At 40.9% G+C, this 18,692-nt stretch overlaps 1 protein-coding gene across 1 annotated transcript in view; it reads left to right on the top strand.

The window, feature by feature from the left end:
• Positions 1-4,368: 4,368 nt before the first annotated feature.
• The window catches only part of cacna1fb (calcium channel, voltage-dependent, L type, alpha 1F subunit), a 48,815-nt gene continuing 34,491 nt past the window's right edge, over positions 4,369-18,692 (top strand). The window contains 6 exon segments of the mRNA XM_048240619.1: positions 4,369-4,726; positions 7,823-7,948; positions 7,951-8,155; positions 9,139-9,244; positions 15,666-15,805; positions 17,415-17,572. Of these exon segments, the coding sequence (XP_048096576.1) occupies positions 4,684-4,726; positions 7,823-7,948; positions 7,951-8,155; positions 9,139-9,244; positions 15,666-15,805; positions 17,415-17,572 (778 nt within the window). The 5' untranslated portion in view covers positions 4,369-4,683.

Raw genomic sequence — 18,692 nt, 5'->3', positions numbered from 1 at the left:
ACAGCCAGCAAAAAAGTGAAGTGAAGAAAAAAGGAGATGCATTTGAACGTTTTTTCAAACCAGGCTGAAATGCAGAGGTTATTTTTGTTGTTAAGAAATGAAGCAAAAGGGACAAGTAGGCCTACAAAGTCATGTTAATGTGGAATGAACATCAAAGTGGTTTTGATGGAACATGGCAAAACATGCCATTCTAGACAAATGAAAAAATGAAACAATGCCGTTCAAAATAAGTATTTTTCTTTTAGCACATCTGTTGTCCAGTTGTGGCTATTCATTCATGGCTGTATTTGACACAGACATGTCAGAAGCACAGATTTCATATATTTTCATTGCCTGCAGTTCATTTTACCTGAATGAATTTGAGTTCTTGAAGTGCGTGCGGTTGAAATTGAAAATCTCTCATCTGAAAGACATGACAGATTATCACATCATATCTAAAACATGGCAAGATTAAAAAGAGACAATCACCAGCAGGAATATAATAGCAACGTGACAAATGATAATCCCTCTTTACCTTCTGAATATTGTTGCACTCCCCCACATCCTCCTGCCTCCTACCACTACAGCAGCACACTGATGAGGAAAAAATACAGGTCAATGCAGCATGTAGCATTAGGTCAAAAATAAGATGTACTGTACTCTACCTCAACGATTGAGATGTTAAAACTGAATGAATTTGATGTATTTACAATGCTGGAATTCCATCATCATGACCAAACTCAAGTGCAAATGTTAAATGTTAAAACTTTCTTAACAGACACAGTCTTCCAAAACATGTTTAATCAATGAAAAAATGCAGTAAGAATGTCATTATTTCATTCAAGAAATAATCTCAAATCATAGATTTCAAAATACCCCCCCCTCTCTCTCTTTGCTCTCTCTCTCTCTCTACCCTTTGCCAGTTTTTGTGTGTATCTTTTATTCATATGTGGATCATAATGATTATATCTCGGCTTCCCTGAAAATGAAGAATGAACCTCCAAGAATAAATAAAGGTTGAATGAATAAATTAATGAATAAATAATATGTGGACCACTGTATTTGGAATATGGTTTACTTTTCTCATATTTGAATGATATTGTGGTTGATCAGTGTATTTTCTCAGTGTACAGTGTATTTTCTGGTGATTTACAACCTATGTAAAATAAGATTAAATGTTCTTTACTGACCTTATTACAAGCTGACCACATTTGCCTCCTACACATACCTGTCACATAACATAATACTGACTCACAAATACAGAATAGCTCAAGTTCAAGTTTATTGCTATGTACTCATAAATAAGGATTTATCAGTAATGAAATTTCTTATGTTCAAGAGCCAGCTTAACTTTAAAGAATAAATTAAATAGTACAAAGGTGGACAAAGTACACCATTCCTTTACTTAAGTCAAAGCTCAAATATTACTCCAATACAAGAGAAAGGTACTATTAAGTCAACATTTTACTTGAGTTGAAGTACAGAAGTACTTGCTGTTAGAAATACTTAAGTATTCAAAAGTATTTGTCCTTTTAATTGTGTTGTCATGTAATGTTTATTTTGTCAACAATATGATGCATCCTTCATATATGATGAGGCTACATCCTTTGGTTGGTCACAAGGACTTAAATAGCTTTCATAACTTTGCAACTGTTCAAAAGGATGCAGTAATTCACTTATTCATTTCATTCTCTGTTCAAAAATCTAAAACATTTTCACTGCCGAATACAGAATAACTCAATTTTATTTATATAGTTTATTTACCATTTAATGATGTAAAGATCTAGCTATGTGGTCAATGTCAGGTGACTGTCTAATTTCATTCCAAATTCACCATGATCATGGAGGATATTCTGATGATTAATCTGCTTTCACTATCATTACCACAGCCAAGTTCAAATTGAACTATTTAAAAAATTAACATTCAATAAGGTCTATTGCATTAGTGCATTTAACCCTTGTAAGGTGTTCACATTTTTGTTACACAGCCAATGTTCCCGGGTCTGGTGGACCCACCAGATAAGTTATTTTTTCATGTTTTTCACAGAAAATGAGCCAAGGCCAATGAGTTTGAGTTAGGAAAAATAATAAATAGCATAATCTTTCTTTTAGCAAACATTGAAAACAGGTCCCGCAGACCCAAATACCTTACAAGGGTTAAAGAAACGCTTTAAATATACTTAAAATTGATGAATACTTCAAGCTCATATTTTAAATGTATTGGAGTCAGAAGTACAGTATTTGCCTTTGCCAAATGAAATGGAGTAAAAGTCACGAGTTTCTCAAAATATTCATACTCAAGTAAAATGCAGATACTTGACAATCATACTTAAGTACAGTAATCAAGTAAATCTACTCAGTTACTGTCCACCCCTGGATTGTAGTAATTAAAAAGGTATATTGCTAATTAAACAAGACTTTGAGTATTAAGGGAGGAAAATTGATAAAAGAAGATACAAGATAAAAAGATAAAAAAAACTAAACTGTCAAGTGCAAAAAAAAAAAACACAGATGAGGTGTGAGGTTAATTACAGTAGGAATGAGGAAGAGTTCAGCACCCTGATGACCTGTGGATAGAAACTGTCTACAGGTACGAATGCTCTTGTACTTTCTACCAGATGGCAGGAGGGTGAAGAGACTGTGGCTGGGATGACTGGGGTCAGAGAGGATCCGCTTGGCCTTTCTCCTGCAGCACTGACTATAAAGGTCCTGGATAGTTGGTAACTCAGTCCTTGTAATGAGTAATACATCTATCTACCAAAATACATCCGAATGATCAGATCATCATAATAATTATAGTGCACTCATGTTCATATCTAATATTTCTGATTCTTAATGATTTAGTTTAATGTTTTGCCATATATCAATGTGTCAGACATTTGCTGTTTGCCATCAGTGAAAGTGAGAACTGTGAAAGAAAACTGTTGTACCAGAGAATTCCACCAGAGAGCAGCCCACACCACTTTTCACCAAGGTAGAGCTTGTGATGATCGTGTCCAACTCTGTTAAATATTATAATAATAATAGTAAGAGTTTAGTCTGAATTCTGAAGATGACAATCATTTTTATTTAAAATATTATAACAGGTTGGTCTCTATTTCCATACTACAAAAACAGAAAGCATTTTTGAGCACCAAAATGACAGAAAACTTCAGAAGAGTATAACTGATCTGAAGTGACTGTAATAACCATGTCATAGGCATGATTTCCTGATTTTGTGTAATTGTATGGGTTGTTTTCTATGCCAATACTTCATGTGCAGCAGACATAAACATTTAAAGGGCTGATAAGATGATTAAGTTTTAAAATTAAATTCATGAACTTATAAAATCAAACAGTATCAATATAGCTTTTTCCTGGAAAGAGCCGAATGAAAGACACTAGTCTTAAACTCTATAAGGGTTTCTTATATTATTTAAATCTGAAAGGCATCAGACCATTTCTTCACATGTCAAGACATACAAAGAGATCGAAACGTAATTTCGATCTCTTTTATGTCTTGACATGTGAAGAAATTGACAATAAAGCAGACTTTGACTTTGACCAACATAAACCGCAGCATTATCTATAGGCCTATACTGTGAAAAAGAGATTGTTTATGGAAAACATTAATGACTGACATTCACTTTTCTGGCATGGTTATAAAAACAAATCCTTGGTGGTTTCTATGAGGATTACAAAGACTTAATTTACAGGCTTACTGCATGTTGATGGCATGTGAAGGAAGTTTATGTCATAATAAAGCTTGTGCATTTGACTGTGAATATGGTAGAATTGATTGGATTGCCATTTTATCTGTCTAGGTTCACATATATGTGTTTTATCATAAGAAACTTGTTCACTGTTCTTGAAAGTGCAAACTAGGCTATGTCAAATTGTATTTACAGGTCACAGAGGGGTTTGAATTAGGCCTAGGCCTACTACAGTTGCATGTGTTCTGTTAAAACCACAGTTCTACATTTTACACAGTAAAACATCTGATCTGATCTGATTCCAAAATGCCAGAAGCTTAATGAAGGAATTTGATTTGGGAGTTGTTTCACTATATATCCAAGCCACATCCTTGTATAAAACAGCATCTCTACGCATAAATGATCAGCCACACACCAGACTTCAATATGTAGAAAAAACACATTTTCATGGGCATAATAGTTACCCACAATGCAATTAAATTCAAACGTGCTGCTAAATATTGTAATCGCATGCAGATCCTATCAGTTAATACGTTCCGTGCAACCAATGAGTGCAAAGCTTGATATTTTCTGTCGACAGCCCACTCATCTGGCTGCTTCCCACTACCTCCCTTTAATAAGTTTCTAGGCTGCCATCCCCTTTAAAGGACTCAATTTTTCTTTAATCCTGAATTGATGGCTTAAATGCGGAGACAACTAGCTAGAGACCAGAGAGAGTCCGGGAGGTTTGTAAATTTGTAAATAGAATACAGAACAAATCAAAGTTTATTTTTTAACTCTGTAAGAACATATCACGAAAAGAACATCTTTGGTCTGGTGGAGTTGTCTTGAATTTTATCGGGCTTTAATTGATCCGCACTGAAAAGCAATTAGGAAGTGATTTAGGAGCATCAACGAGGATTAAAAACTATGGTTCGGTATTTTTTCAGGATGTAAATTTGGAACATATTTACCTTTCAAACGTGACTGAAGACAAATACCTAAGATCATGTACTATCCTGTGATGAGGTGAATGAAGGTGATAACCTCCGACATGTACGAGGAAAACCGAAAAAGTAAGTGATGGATTCCCTTACTTCAACACTTAATGTTGAGTTTAACATGTCCGTGTAATTTGCGGGGTCTGTTATAAATGTATTCTAGAATGCGGATGACTGATATGCTTCTGTCTTGTGCATCAAACTACTGTCCGTGTAACTTTCAGGTAATAGGCTATAACTGCACCCAGGAAAGTCAACAGAACTTGACTAATTACAGAGGCAAAATGGCTCACCACTATCAGTAATTATAATTAAAGATGAAGGTTATGTGCCGCAAGCTCTGCTTGAATAAAATTATGGACCTATTTTCCTCTCTCGTCACGTTCATTCCCTAACAGATGTTGTCCTGCTAGACAACTCACATATTTCATGGCTAATTATCTTCCACCACAATTCATACAGTTGATTCATAGCCTACCCATGTATATTCCGTATTGTGAATAATGATAAACAACGTCTGCATTATACTGCATTATATTTTACTTTGAGTAGGTCCATAGGTAATATCATCCATGTGTAAGGTTTGTTAAAGCTATTATTCTATCTACTTACCATGCCATAGGGATATTTCCCCATATTTAACAGTACACAACTTTAATGTGTATACTTTGAACATTAAATTACCCATGTGTCATGGCATGAACATGGCATTTGGAATTTAGCATTACTTCTGTTATCAAGAGTTAATGCAGCACTCACAGGAGGATAATTCAGATTCAGATTCAGATTTAAAAATGATGCAAATCATTTTGACTGAATCTCATATGACAGAACACAATGTTGAAACAGTTCTGAATGTTACATTTAAGTGTCCCCATCTAAATTATGAGGATGACACCTCCAATGTTTCCCACAGAACTGAATTCTATTTGTGGGAGTAGGTTTGCAGAATTAACTTGAATTCAACAGTTTTTAATAAATTAGCATAGCGTGGTTATAATGAACCAGATGTAAGCCCAATTTAGTACAACCTGGAAAATCATTGTGTGGTGGTCAATGTTGATATTGTGGTGGGCCGCCACAAATAAGTCAATGTGTGGGAAGCACTGCACCTCTTATTGAAATATGTCAATGTAGGTCTGCATTCTATTGATTACATACTTCCAGGACAAAGCTGACTGAATTGGCGTCATGAATAAAAAAGCGGAACAGAATTGAATTGGCTCCTTAAATTATAAAAGCAAAGTACAGTTATGCAGCTCACTCAACATCATTTAAGAACAAAATGTGCAACTCCCCAGAAACACATCTGCATTAAAAGTAGAGCCACAGTTCTATGTATCATAGCCAGTCCCATAAGATGTGCCAGAAGTTTCTAGAAACAGCAAAGGCTAAGGAATTTGGTAAATCATTCAACAAGAATACTGTGGTATGTAACACGCATTTATACATTAGGCCTACCTTTTGTTTTAAATGACAACATTGTGTTAACTATCATATAATGGATGGATATTCTGCAAGATATTTGCAGAAGGCAGACTGCAAGTGTCTCCTTAGTGTGGACCTGCTTCATATAGTCATTCATGACAATCAATATGAAGAAATCTATAAAGAATAGGTTTTCCACATTATTGGGACTTAAATATCTATAAGATTCAATAATACTTTATAACTTTTTAGCACTTAATGCAAGTTTACTATTCAGTCTTGACCAAAGGTTCAATTTTTGATTGTCCATATCATTAAGGGTTTTGATCTGTAATCTTACATATTCAACTCCTGCAAAGTTATTTTGTCCAATCCGATAGTGTAGTGTTTGTAATGTGACAAAGATGTTATTCAGTGTATTACATTATATCAGATATATTGCCATGCATCAGATATATTGCCATATTAAATCATGTACAGGTGACTGTACACCTGTTTCTCTGGAGTACACTTGTAGAATAAGGGGTCCCCCACTGTTTATGTAGATTTTAGAGGTGTTTACACCTTGGATAACTTAAGTATTCTACAATGAAATCTCATTGTCTTTACTATGTGAATGAATAAGCTCAATGCTCTGAGCTAACCTAGAGCCTTCTACAGAATTATCAGCAAACCACTGTTCCTGCCCCACCAATTATGTCTTAGGCATTACCAAGTACAGGCATAAACTCTGCCCACGGACCCATTTAGAAAGCTGAGATTAGCTCATCATTTACATTTAAAATAGGCCTCTACAGGAGTCGAGCCGATAGGTAACCTCCTGAACTTCCAACACAAATTATTCTGCCTCCTGCTGCACAGTCCCCACCCCACACCCCTCTGCACTATTTAATACCACTTGAAAGGTTTTAACAGAACAAAGACTTATCTGTGTCTGATAGCAGTCTTTAGGCACTGCTCTGCCCAAATGATTATAATATAGTTATAATGAGCTATCTGTGCTGTCCCTCTCCTAAGCGGCGGTCTCTATGCTAGCTCAGCTCTCTGTGTTTAGAGTGGGTCCACAGGTACTAGCACATAACGCCCCGGCCCAGAATGCCTTTCGCACTCACTTGCACAGAGAACTAGGTCACAGCTGTCCTCCACAATATGGCTCTTTTCACCTACTGTATTCTCTGATTCCTCACCACAATAAATTCCTGATTTTTTTTAGGTTTCCGTTGTTCCGTGCCACCCATGCCTAACTCTTTCACACACCTTAGGTTTTTGGTCTCCTCTTGACCTGTCGGGATGGTTCAGGAGATTTGTAACCAGCTAGGGGTTTCTGAAGTTATGTTGTTAATGAATGAACTGATGTATGGTTTGGGGTGGTAGAATTTCCTCATACAGTTGTGTAAACCAATGCAGGTTTTTAGAAGATAGTTGTTATTTGTTATTACAAGTTGCCATATAGGTGTTTTTATGTGATGATTCACATCATAATGATTCAAGGTAGCAAAACAAACATCTGTATATCTATGTGGAATTCTCCTCTTCATCTATGGTCACAAATAATGATTCATTAATGACTTCTGACATCCTCAGTTGTCTTAAGATTTGAGGATTTTTTTTACTTAATTTTTCCTTATTCTTAATGTTTCCTCTCAGCAAAACCCCAATCCTGTCCTATATGTCTTTGTGAGGGTTAGTTGTATTTGGTAGTTCCAGATGTTCCGCTCATGTGATGCCCCTGTTCTTCCTTAGGCACCGGCCGAGATGGATACTCCAACGAGGCCGAAGATGGTGGAGGAGAAGGGGAGGAGGAGGAGGAGGAGGGTGGGGAAGGGGACGAGGGGAGTGGGGGTGAGGAGAAGGGGGGCTGGGAAACGACGAAGAGATGAATGGCGGGAGGAAGATGGCCCGCACCGACACCCTCAACTCCACCACCAGCTCCACGGCGACGCAGAAGAAGAAGAGCCAGCACGCCAAGAAACAGGTGCAGGGCAACCAGCAGGTCCAGAGAGCGCCCAGGGCCCTCTACTGCCTCAAGCTCAACAACCCCATCCGCCGGGCGGCTCTGTCCATTGTGGAGTGGAAGTATCCTTCAACTCACAGCATAATACCTTACACTGAAAGGTTGTCAGTTAGACTCTCTCCATTGAAATGTCTGAAAGCCTTTCTTTAACAGCTCCGTTCTTTGACAGCACAATATTCTGTTCAATTAGAGGAGGTTGGTCTTTGATGAGGGAAGATATAAAATAGCCATGATAAACCAATGTACTGTCTGTTCTACATTGAGTGTCTCCTTGTTTTAGAGCATATTTTGCAAGGTTTTGAGGTACCGCAAGGGTTCATTCTGTTGTTTATCCTCTTAAGCTTGATGATATAAAATACAGCTCATTCAGCCTGGTTATTGGTAAGCATTATAATGTAGATGTTATAAAGAGTGCATAAAGAAACAGTGAATGGGACACAATTTCAAACGAATGTAGAAGTTAAATGAAATACAAAAAGAATGTGTTTCATCCTAGTTGTTGAGAGCACAATTTTAAAATGCAGCAGGATCTGTTGAAAGGGGCCCTAGTTTTATTTTCCATTTGTTTTTTTTGTGGTCTGCTTTGTTGACATTTGTCATTAGCAAGTATGTTGTCTCATGTCAATTCTCAGTTGTAAACAGGTCATTTAAAAATCCTTGCTTAACAGGCATGCATAACTACTGTAGGTCATGAATAAGCATTGATAAAAATGTTTTACTAGCTTTATAGGTAACCTTTATTAAAAACATAGCAACCAAGCTTGACCATAAAGTCAAACTGATGTGTCCAGTATATAGGCCGATGTACATCATAAAATATTTGGGTGTTTGGCATCACAGATGGCCGGTGTGATAAAAGATTACTTTGTGTGGCTTTGGCTGCAATTTCTCAGTGTCAGAGGAGGGGGTGAGGGAAAGTAATCTGATGTGTGCTGCTGTCTTAAGTTCTGTGTCAGGCAGACACAGTCCCTGGAGCAACAACCTGATACCCCCCCCCCCTTCACCCCGCAAAAGTGGCACGATTCCTTGACCCTCCCTCCTCCAGGCCGTTTGACATCTTCATCCTGCTGGCTATCTTTGCGAACTGCGTAGCTTTGGGCGTGTCCAAGCCTTTTCCTGAAGATGACTCCAACGCCACCAACCACGACTTGGTGAGTCGTTTTTTGATTCTAGGAGGAATGATTCTGCGTGTCTGCGAGTTCTGAGTGTTTTGGATGTTGAAGGAAATACAGTATTGTGATGCACCTCTGTAATGCACAATGTATTTTACACTGTAAGGTTCTGCATTCATGTTCCTTTTACAGAACATTACATACTGAAAAATTCATTAACACAAGCAAACCATACACGTCACTATGGCTACTCTGTGTTAAATGCAGATATTTATCCATATGATATGATTTCACTTGACTTACATTGTGTGGTACCTCAGTTAGCATGAAAAGGTCACTAAGTGTTGTAGAGCATGCTGTATGAGCTGTGGGTGACCTGTGAGAGAGACACAGTCCAGAGGTGAGAGGTGGAAGAGTAAAATAGGACCTGCTCTGTGACAGAGAGAACCTGAGGCGTGAAATGTTTCACATGAGCCCCAGGCGGCGGAGCATAGAACGTTTTTGTCCGCTAAACAAGGTCAGGTGAGGCACCGATCTCATTTGATGTGGCCGGCCAACTCAACCGAACACCGCTCAACACTTTTCAGGATTCCCTCCCCTACCCCTGTCCCCCCCAGCGCTGTGAGGACCACCGTGTTTGTTACGGTCGCCCTGTGCTGCGTGACTCTCGGTGAGGAAATCGATTTGAGTGCGGGGAGAGAGCAGGGGCATCCTTCACACGGGCCTGTTTGCAACAGTTGAGTGGACATCTCTCGCTGTCCTCCTCCACTGCTCGCCATTCCTGTTTCATAATCACACACTTCACTGAGCAAGTGACCAATGGCCGAGCACGGAGAGCTGAGGTCTCCTGGATGGGGGCACAGGAGGATGTAGGGCCAGTTACATGTACATTCCATTGCTGCGTGGGAATAGCTTTTGTCCCAGGCTGTTGAAAATGTAGTGAATGTTTACGCTTCATCCACATTCCTCTAGTTAAAAAATGTATGCCCATGTGATTCATGCCAACTTACAGTACAGAGAACTTTAAAACTGAAACCAGTTTGTGTACTCTCTAGATTAGAAAATCAAACCTATGTCCTTGGCATTGCCAGTATCAGTCAGTGGTTTTACATCTGACGGCTTACATCTGACGGCATCAAGACAGCTCTTTTTTATCACCTACGCTACCTTTCATCAGGGCTTGTGATTTAACTGAAGTCATTTACCTGACTCGACTATTTCCAAACTCTCCCTGTCCGGTTACAAGAATTGTGCTTCAAGTAAGATTGAAAGAGTCCTTGTAGCCTCTTGATCAGTTCTGTTGGACAGTCCTTACTGGTTTTCAAGTAATTGTTCATGAATAGTACTAGTTTATTTTTTGTGTGTTTAGTGGGACATCCAGACAAGAAAGTCCATCCTGAGCCGACTGAGCGTGTCCTCTTATGTGCTTTGGGTGTGCTGCCACTGCCAGCGCTCACTGGAAAAGATGTCAGTGTTACACTTATGGGCCTGCAAGCCTGTGTCACTCATGTAGCACTGATGATCTCAGAGTGCGTCAGGCACGATGCCATCGTTTGGATCTGCGCTTGGTGTGGGAATTGACATGAGGTGAACTTGGGCAGAGATGGGGATAAACATTTTAAACGGAAAAAAAAATGCCAGTTCGCAATCTATTTTTGGATCATGTTGACAAGTGCCTGTTCTCAGCTTGTGGCAGGAATTGACATGGATGGTGAACTGTGGGCAGAGATGGGGTAAATAAACATTTTAAAGGCTGAACATTATGTATTGGAATTTAAAAAATAAAACAGTTCATAATTTCATAGATAATAAATTTGGGGTTCAGATAAAGATGCACGTCATCTGCAATCGGTATTTTTGAGTTATCACACCTAGATACATTTTTGAGTTGAGATACATTTTGCGATTGAAAGTTGAAATGGTAAATCCTGGTCCACAATGGCTGTCGTCCTTCCCCTTCTGACAGATATGTTTGATTGCCACGGCAGTGCTACTCCACATCATGCGAGTCCCCGTCGGTGTTACGGGACAGTGCACACATTCTGATGTCTCCATCTGGATGTATACTCGACTGTAAGGCCTGCCATTCTAATTGAAAAAGCATTTGTTTAACAGTGTGTGATTAAAGAAATGCTTTGGGCAACACTCAATTTTAGTGCAGTGCTCTGCCACTGATTAATATTTCAGTGACGCCAAGTGCCAATGTCTAATTTGCTCTCATGAAATGCAGATTGCTGTTGATATGAAACAAAATGACTCTTGACAATGTCATTCATGCTAACATAGTTAGCTTCGTTTTATTTGCAATGAGCAACTGTTGGTCAACTCATCCAACAAGAACATTTTGTTTAAAATTTTAGGACTAAGAACTAAGTACAGTATAAGAGTCATATTCAACTATAGTATATTTTCTTACTGTTATCTTGAGTGAAAGCCTTCATCTCTCATTAACTAAAATGGTTGTATTCAGTAAATACCATTGGCCAAATCTGACCAGTTTGACAGAAATTCATAGATGCAGACACCGTAGCACTGTTCCCTTCAAGAGCGCAATTGCATTGTAAGCCGGCATTCAAAGCCAGCTTGTCTGGGGTTTATGCGAGGATATCTTAATGTTTGCTTTAGCCCCAGTGTGGAAGGTATATATTCACCCGAGGATTGATGCGAAGTTGCATCTGTTTCCATAATTTCCCCCGCCATACTCGCTCACACACACACGCAAAGGGAGGAGCTTAAGGGCTGTGGACTGTGTGGTTATGTCTAAGTCATATCACGTGACGGTGGGAATTAAACAGCACATTATGAGGCAGGGTGGATCTATGTATTGTCCTGCCAGTGGAACCTTGTGCCCATGTCCTACATTATGAAGGGGGAAAACAGCAGCAATGTAAACAAAACGGCATGTTCACGCTTGTGTTGCAGATGGACGCGGCCACTATGCACCACCTTTTTTACAGTTTGGTATGGTTCACCAGCAGACTCCGCTACCTTTAGTCATGGCCGATTATAATCACACTGAGTGCATCACATTTGATCCAATAAAAAGCTTTGAGTCATTCCATCCATCATTTCCTACGTGGCAGCATTTTTCTCTTGCCTTCCCTAGCTGCAGCACCTTCCTCCATCATTGCTTTTTTAACCCTGTGTGTGTTATCTCTCATCTCTCTCTCTCTCTCTCTCTCTCTCTCTTTCTCTCTCTCGCTCGATTGCTCTCTCTCGCTCTCCTCCTGCGGCGATTGGGGTTTTAGCCACAGCCTCTGTGTCCTCCAGGCAGTCAAAGATCATCCCAGGATTAGCAACTCTGCATCAGCCAAATTAAATGTATGTTTTCCCCTGGGCTAAACTGGAGCGTACCAGTGGTCATTGCTAATTATTGTTAGCGAAGGCTGCCCATAACATGGATCACGCTAGCTCTGCAAAAACACTGGTGCATTCACCCAGCTGAATGGATTGAGATTCCTGTGGAGAATGAGGGGCATTTAAGTTTAATGTTACTCACATGTATCTGCCAGCCATATTATTTACACTCTATAAGTGATTGGCATCTTACTAGTTTGTAAGGGTCTAGTGTATAATCTTCAGACCTAAGCTCTCTGGGCTTTGTTTTGTTGCTATATACATACATTTGAATTGAATTATTCAATTGAGTTATGATGAAATGGGTGCAGGAATGGTACACCTGAAGTGATGAAAAGGTGATGGGTGGTGTATAGGGCTAAGAGCCAGTGTGTGAACAGAAGTGATTGCAGCAGATATCCCTCATGTCCTGCCATTTACTTTTTCAACAGAATTACCTATAGGACACAATTGGTCATGATGATGCATGAATGAGCCCTGTTTTCTGAGATCAGCACCACGGACAGCGACCCATCCCATTTTGCTGCATCTGCTTCACGTACTGCCCTTGGTTGCAATTCTAAAGCAACCAGTCGAGAGTAATGTTTCTTGCCACATATTTCTCCTCCCCAAAACAGTACACTATTTCAGATGCAAAACTTTTGCCAGAAGTCCCTCTCTCCAGTGAAGATGACATTCATTCAGTTCATGATTTTTATCAGGCGACATTGTGACATAACAATGCTCTCCCGGCTTTTCAGCTGCTTGGCCTCATTTTTGTTGTTGTTGTTGTTATACTAGATGCATCTCTTTCTGTTTTGTGTTTCCTGTTTGAGCGGTGGGTTTAACAGTTGTCATGGTTTCGCGGAGAGGGCATGGAGGCTAAAGCCAGCAATCTCCCTGCCTGCCAGACTGACCTGGAGGCAGTGCGAGGGGTGACAGGGCTGCAGGTAATCAGAAAGCCCAGAAAGGAGAAAAAGAGAGGGAAAGAGTGAGTGATGGAGAGAAAGGGGGATGAGAGAGGGAGAGAGAGAGAGGGAGAGAGAGAGAGAGGGAGAGAGAGGGGGATGAGAGAGAGAGAGAGAGAGAGAGAGAGAGGGAGAGAGAGATTGTAACTGCCTGTTCGTTTGACTGCTCTAAATGCTTTAGGTCCTGTTAAGCAGCTTATTCTCCCCCACCCTCCCCCTCTTCCACAGCCCTCCCCCCTTTCACTCTGTCTCTCTCCACCTCACTCTCTCTCTCCACCTCTTTTCCCACTCAGTATCTCTCCTTCCACCTCTGTGTGGCTCTGCATGTCTGTGTGTGTGTGTGTTTGTGTATGTGTGTGTCTGCGTGCGTGCGCACATGTGTGTGTGTGTGTGTGTGTGTGTGTGTGTGTGTGTGTGTGTGTGTGTGTGTGTGTGTGTGTGTGTGTGTGTGTGTGTGTGTGTGTGAGAGAGAGAGAGGTGGGGAGAGTAGAGAGCGGGTGGGGGTATGTTTTCTGTGCCAATAGATTCTCTCTCATTCCATACTGTACTATGCCATTCTGAATAATCTGTCCTGATCACTGTGTTGTGCATCCTTTCCCTGATACCCACTGTGTCCAGTGAAATAAGATAGCATTACATTATGTCTCTCATTGCGAAATGGCATGGCCACTGCATCCGTGGGTTTTAGCGCAGCAAATGTAGCATGACACGAGAGCTGGGCCGCGTCCACATGTGTCTCGTCAGCGGAACCGCGCGTACATATGTTCCCCTCCCTCTCACGGCGCCGCGCGGTGGAGGAGAGAGTCTGCCGGCTCGGAGCGCCAGCGCGGGCTTGTGCCCTCTCGCAGTCCATCAGAACACATTGCATCAGTATGGTTCCATGATTATTACCCCGCATCCCATGAGCCTCAGCGCCTCCGTGCCATACAGATGGTCTCCTCAGAGCTGTGTTTGCATTGCTCTGTTTACCTCAGTGTGTTCTCGTGTATGTGTGTGTGTGTGTGTGTGTGTGTGTGTGTGTGTGTGTGTGTGTGTGTGTGTGTGTGTGTTTGTGTGTGTGTGTGTGAATGTGCATGCGTACGCGCATGTGTGTGTGAGTGTGCATGTGTACGCGCCTGTCTGTGTGTGTGAGTGTTTATGAGTATTATGTCCTCATGTGCATGTGTGTACATGTGCATGAATGCATCAGTGTGTGTTTGCATATGCCCACAGTGTGTTTATGTGTGTGTGTGTGTGTGTGTGTGTGTGTGTGTGTGTGTGTGTGTGTGTGTGTGTGTGTGTGTGTGTGTGTGTGTATGTGTTTGTGAGCATATTTGTGTATGTTCATATGCATGCGTGTACACAGAGCTTCACTTGCCTTGGCTTGGCTTGGCTTGGCTTGTGTGCCAATCTGCCCAGACAGGACTGTGGGCATGGGATGATGACAGATTGGTAATCCTTTGAAATGCTCACAAATTCCCCCTTACCCATTTTAAAGTCTGGCCCACCCCAACTCGGCCATGTCCACACTCAACTCTCCGCTGCCAAATAGCACACGAGTCATGCCAGCGTGCTTGTTACACTGGGAGCACTTTGCAATACTATGTGCACTTAAAAAAACATGTAAAACACACATGTGTGTGTATCTGTGTGTGTGTGTGTGTGTGTGTGTGTGTGTGTGTGTGTGTGTGTGTGTGAGAGAGAGAGAGAGATATCAGTGGAGCGATAGCTGTGGCCATTTTGAGTTCATGTTCTTGTTGAGTTCATGCTGCCATTCATATGGCCGGCATTCAGAAATGGGAATTATACGGTGAAAATCACGTCACCAGCTATGTAATGACCCCAAGGCATGAAACATCTGGATGGGTGGGTGTATGGATGTATAAATGGATGCCTAGATAGATGAATGAATCTATCACATGAATGTGTCACATGAATAAATTAAGAGGTTATATCTAGGAACATTGTCAGAACAAATGTCAAATTAAATGTTACCGTTGACATATTTGATCTCAGACTTAAAGACAACACTTAGACAAATAGAGCCACCATTCTATCAATAAATATAAACAAACAATAAATATCAATGGATATGTTAATACACTGTATATATTCTGCATTATTTTGATCGAGGCATGGTTAATTTGAATACTATTTTGCTTATTGTCTCTGTACAGGAACAAGTGGAGTATGTGTTTCTCATCATTTTCACCATTGAAACCTTCCTGAAGATTCTTGCATATGGCCTAGTCATGCACCCGAGCTCATACATCCGCAATGGCTGGAACTTGTTGGACTTTGTCATTGTCATTGTGGGGTACGTTTGCATTCAGCCATGGTGGCCTGATCTCCCCCTGTTGAAGTGTGTGTTTTCATTTTATGATGGATATGTTCTCTCTCTCTCTCTTTCTCTCAATTCGGTTTTATTGGAGCTTTATTGGCATTACTCAGTGAAGCAGTGTTGCCAAAACAAACATATACTGTAACAAAATAACAAACAGATACATTATGTGTTTGTAAAGAGAAGAAAAAATAAAATCTATACTTAAAATGAAATACTATATAACGATAATATATAGTGATAATAACTATTTCTACAGTATATACTAATTAATGTGTCACAACACAGTATGTCACAACACAGGTATTGTGCAGCTAGATTTAGATAACTTCTGTACTCTCCAAGTACAAGTATGGGAGCGTGTCTTCATTTGTTTAATAATCCAAATTGAGGCAGAATTTGGCCAGATTGTTGAACATGTAGATTGTGTGAGGAAGTGTCTTTCATTCTCTACTACTCCCTCACTGCATTGCAAGCACAACATGGCCTCCCTAAGAAGCCAGGGGTGCCTGTGTCTTCCAGTCTCTATGGCCAGGAAGCGTTCACTTGGTCTGTAATGTGGTATCACTTCCTCCCTCTCTCTCCCTCTCTGTCTGTCTGTCTGTCTCTCTCTCTCTCTCTGTCTCTCTGCTTCGTCGCTAGAGGTGTCCCGTTGGGTGTGAATTTTCATTGTGTTTCCATGGAGTTTGTTATTTATTTGTTGACTTATTCATCTGTTTTAAGAGCTCTTAGCCTGATTCCAGTTTGTCCTCTGTCATCACGGTGCCCTCTTTTCTCCATTTGCATCCTTCTCTCCCCATCTTCTCCTCCCTCTCCCCCACTATGAATCCTCTCTCTCTCTCTCTCGCTCTCTCTCTCTCTCTCTCTTTCTCTCTCACTCCTCCCCTCCCTCACCCTGACTCTCCCCTTTGCACTCTTTCTCTTGGATTATCTGGACCGATCTGGCTGACAGTCTTTATAATGCCCCCCTCTCTCTCTCTCTCTGTATCTCTCTCTCTCTCACACTCTCTCTTTATGTCTCTCTGTGTCCTGTCCCTGTTTGTCTCTTAATCTGTCCTAGACAGACTTGGCTCTACTCTCAATTTTACACACAAGGATTTCTCTGGCTCTACATCTTTTTTCAGTGTGTGTGTGTGTGTGTGTGTGTGGTGGGGTCACCAACCTGTGTATTAGAAAAAAATCTGTTTATGTACATTAATCTAACACAGTATGTGTATGTACGTCATGAAGAAGCAATGCTTCAGATTTGTAATTCAACAATACCTCATCTCCATCACAAGTACAGTATACTGTGCAATACAGGGCATCAGTTAGCAATGTAATGTAGCAGCATATGATTTGGTTTAAATCAAGACACTCTGCAGATCAAGCTTGGCATGATACTAGTCAGTGTAGTAAATGACACCGTTTAGTATAAATATACATATAAATATAAAGCTTTAATAAAGCAACAGTTTTCATAAAAATAAATCCTTGTGTACAGAGTAGTTGAGAAACTTGTCCCTTGTGGAGGAGGGATGTTGCACTTGTTCTGAGGCCAGTCCATGATTGCCTGTTCTTTGTGTGTGTGTGTTGACCACTGCAGGCTGTTCAGTGTGATTCTGGAGACCGTGACCCATAAGTCTGGAGGAGAGGCCGCCGCCACCACCTCTCACACGCCAGGCAAACCAGGCGGGCTGGACGTCAAAGCCTTGCGTGCCTTCAGAGTGCTCCGGCCACTGAGACTGGTATCAGGAGTACCCAGTGAGTGTCCTCCGCGCAGTGTGTGTGTGTGTGTGTGTGTGTGTGTGTGTGTGTGTGTGTGTGTGTGTGTGTGTGTGTGTATGAGTGTGTGTGTGTGTGTGTGTGCACTCTGGGGAGTTGTGTCTAAATATATTTCTCTATACTTCTCTATACTGTATATTTGTGAGTAAAGATTTTTAAAACGCATTTTATGTGTGCATTCACTTGATGTCATTTTTAATCGCTGTAATTATTTGTCCTATTTAAAGTATAAGCGACCTAAACGCTGTTGCAGGAGAGGTAAGCTTGCTAGTAGTAAACAAAGTAGCATGTCGTAGAATAGTGGCTCACGTAGTAGCTAATATGCAAATTCAACTTCGATTAGCCTCACTTGGCCATGCTGGCAGTAGTTTATAGTTTTTTTTATTTCATTATTTTTTCTTTTGCTCATAAAGGACCCCTCCGGCCTGAAGGGTTTTTATTTAACTGGCAACAGCATACAGCACGCCGCCTCAAACCGAACAAAACCGAGTGCTTCCATGATTACGCGGCTAAACACACTTTGAAGAGCCTTAATAAATGTTACAACCTTGAGGTGGTGTACGCTAGTGTGGCGTATCAATCACTAGGAAGGGTGGTGGCTCACGATGGCATGGCCTGTCTTCCCTTTCTTTTCCAAGGGAGGTAGAGTTCGGGCAGCGTGACTAAGCCTGAATCATAAATGAGCTCCTTTGGAGGCATTTCAGACCTGACTCATCTTTGCAGTGCCTCGGGCCACTTCATGTTACGCTTAATGGAAACGCAAGAGGCATTGGGCTGTCACAACAAGTGTGTGGAGTCAGGGGAAAGAAAAAATAGACACACACCCACACACACACACATACACACACACCCACACACACACACACACACACACACACACACACACACACACACACACACACACACACACACACACATACACACAAGTGCGCACAAGCACACATGCGCACACATAAATGTGCTCACACACACACACACACACACACACACACACACACCGCCTCTGAGGTCATCTGAGCGGCACAAACCACCAAGTCATAGTTTTTGGAAAATGGGAAGAAATTCCTCTTCACACGCCTCGGGTTTAAACTCAAATAAA

This window comes from Alosa alosa, chromosome 4 (genome assembly GCF_017589495.1).
Source record: "Alosa alosa isolate M-15738 ecotype Scorff River chromosome 4, AALO_Geno_1.1, whole genome shotgun sequence".
Lineage (NCBI taxonomy): Eukaryota > Metazoa > Chordata > Actinopteri > Clupeiformes > Clupeidae > Alosa > Alosa alosa.
Note: the sequence above shows the minus strand (reverse complement) of the source record. Positions and strands in the feature narration are given on the sequence as shown.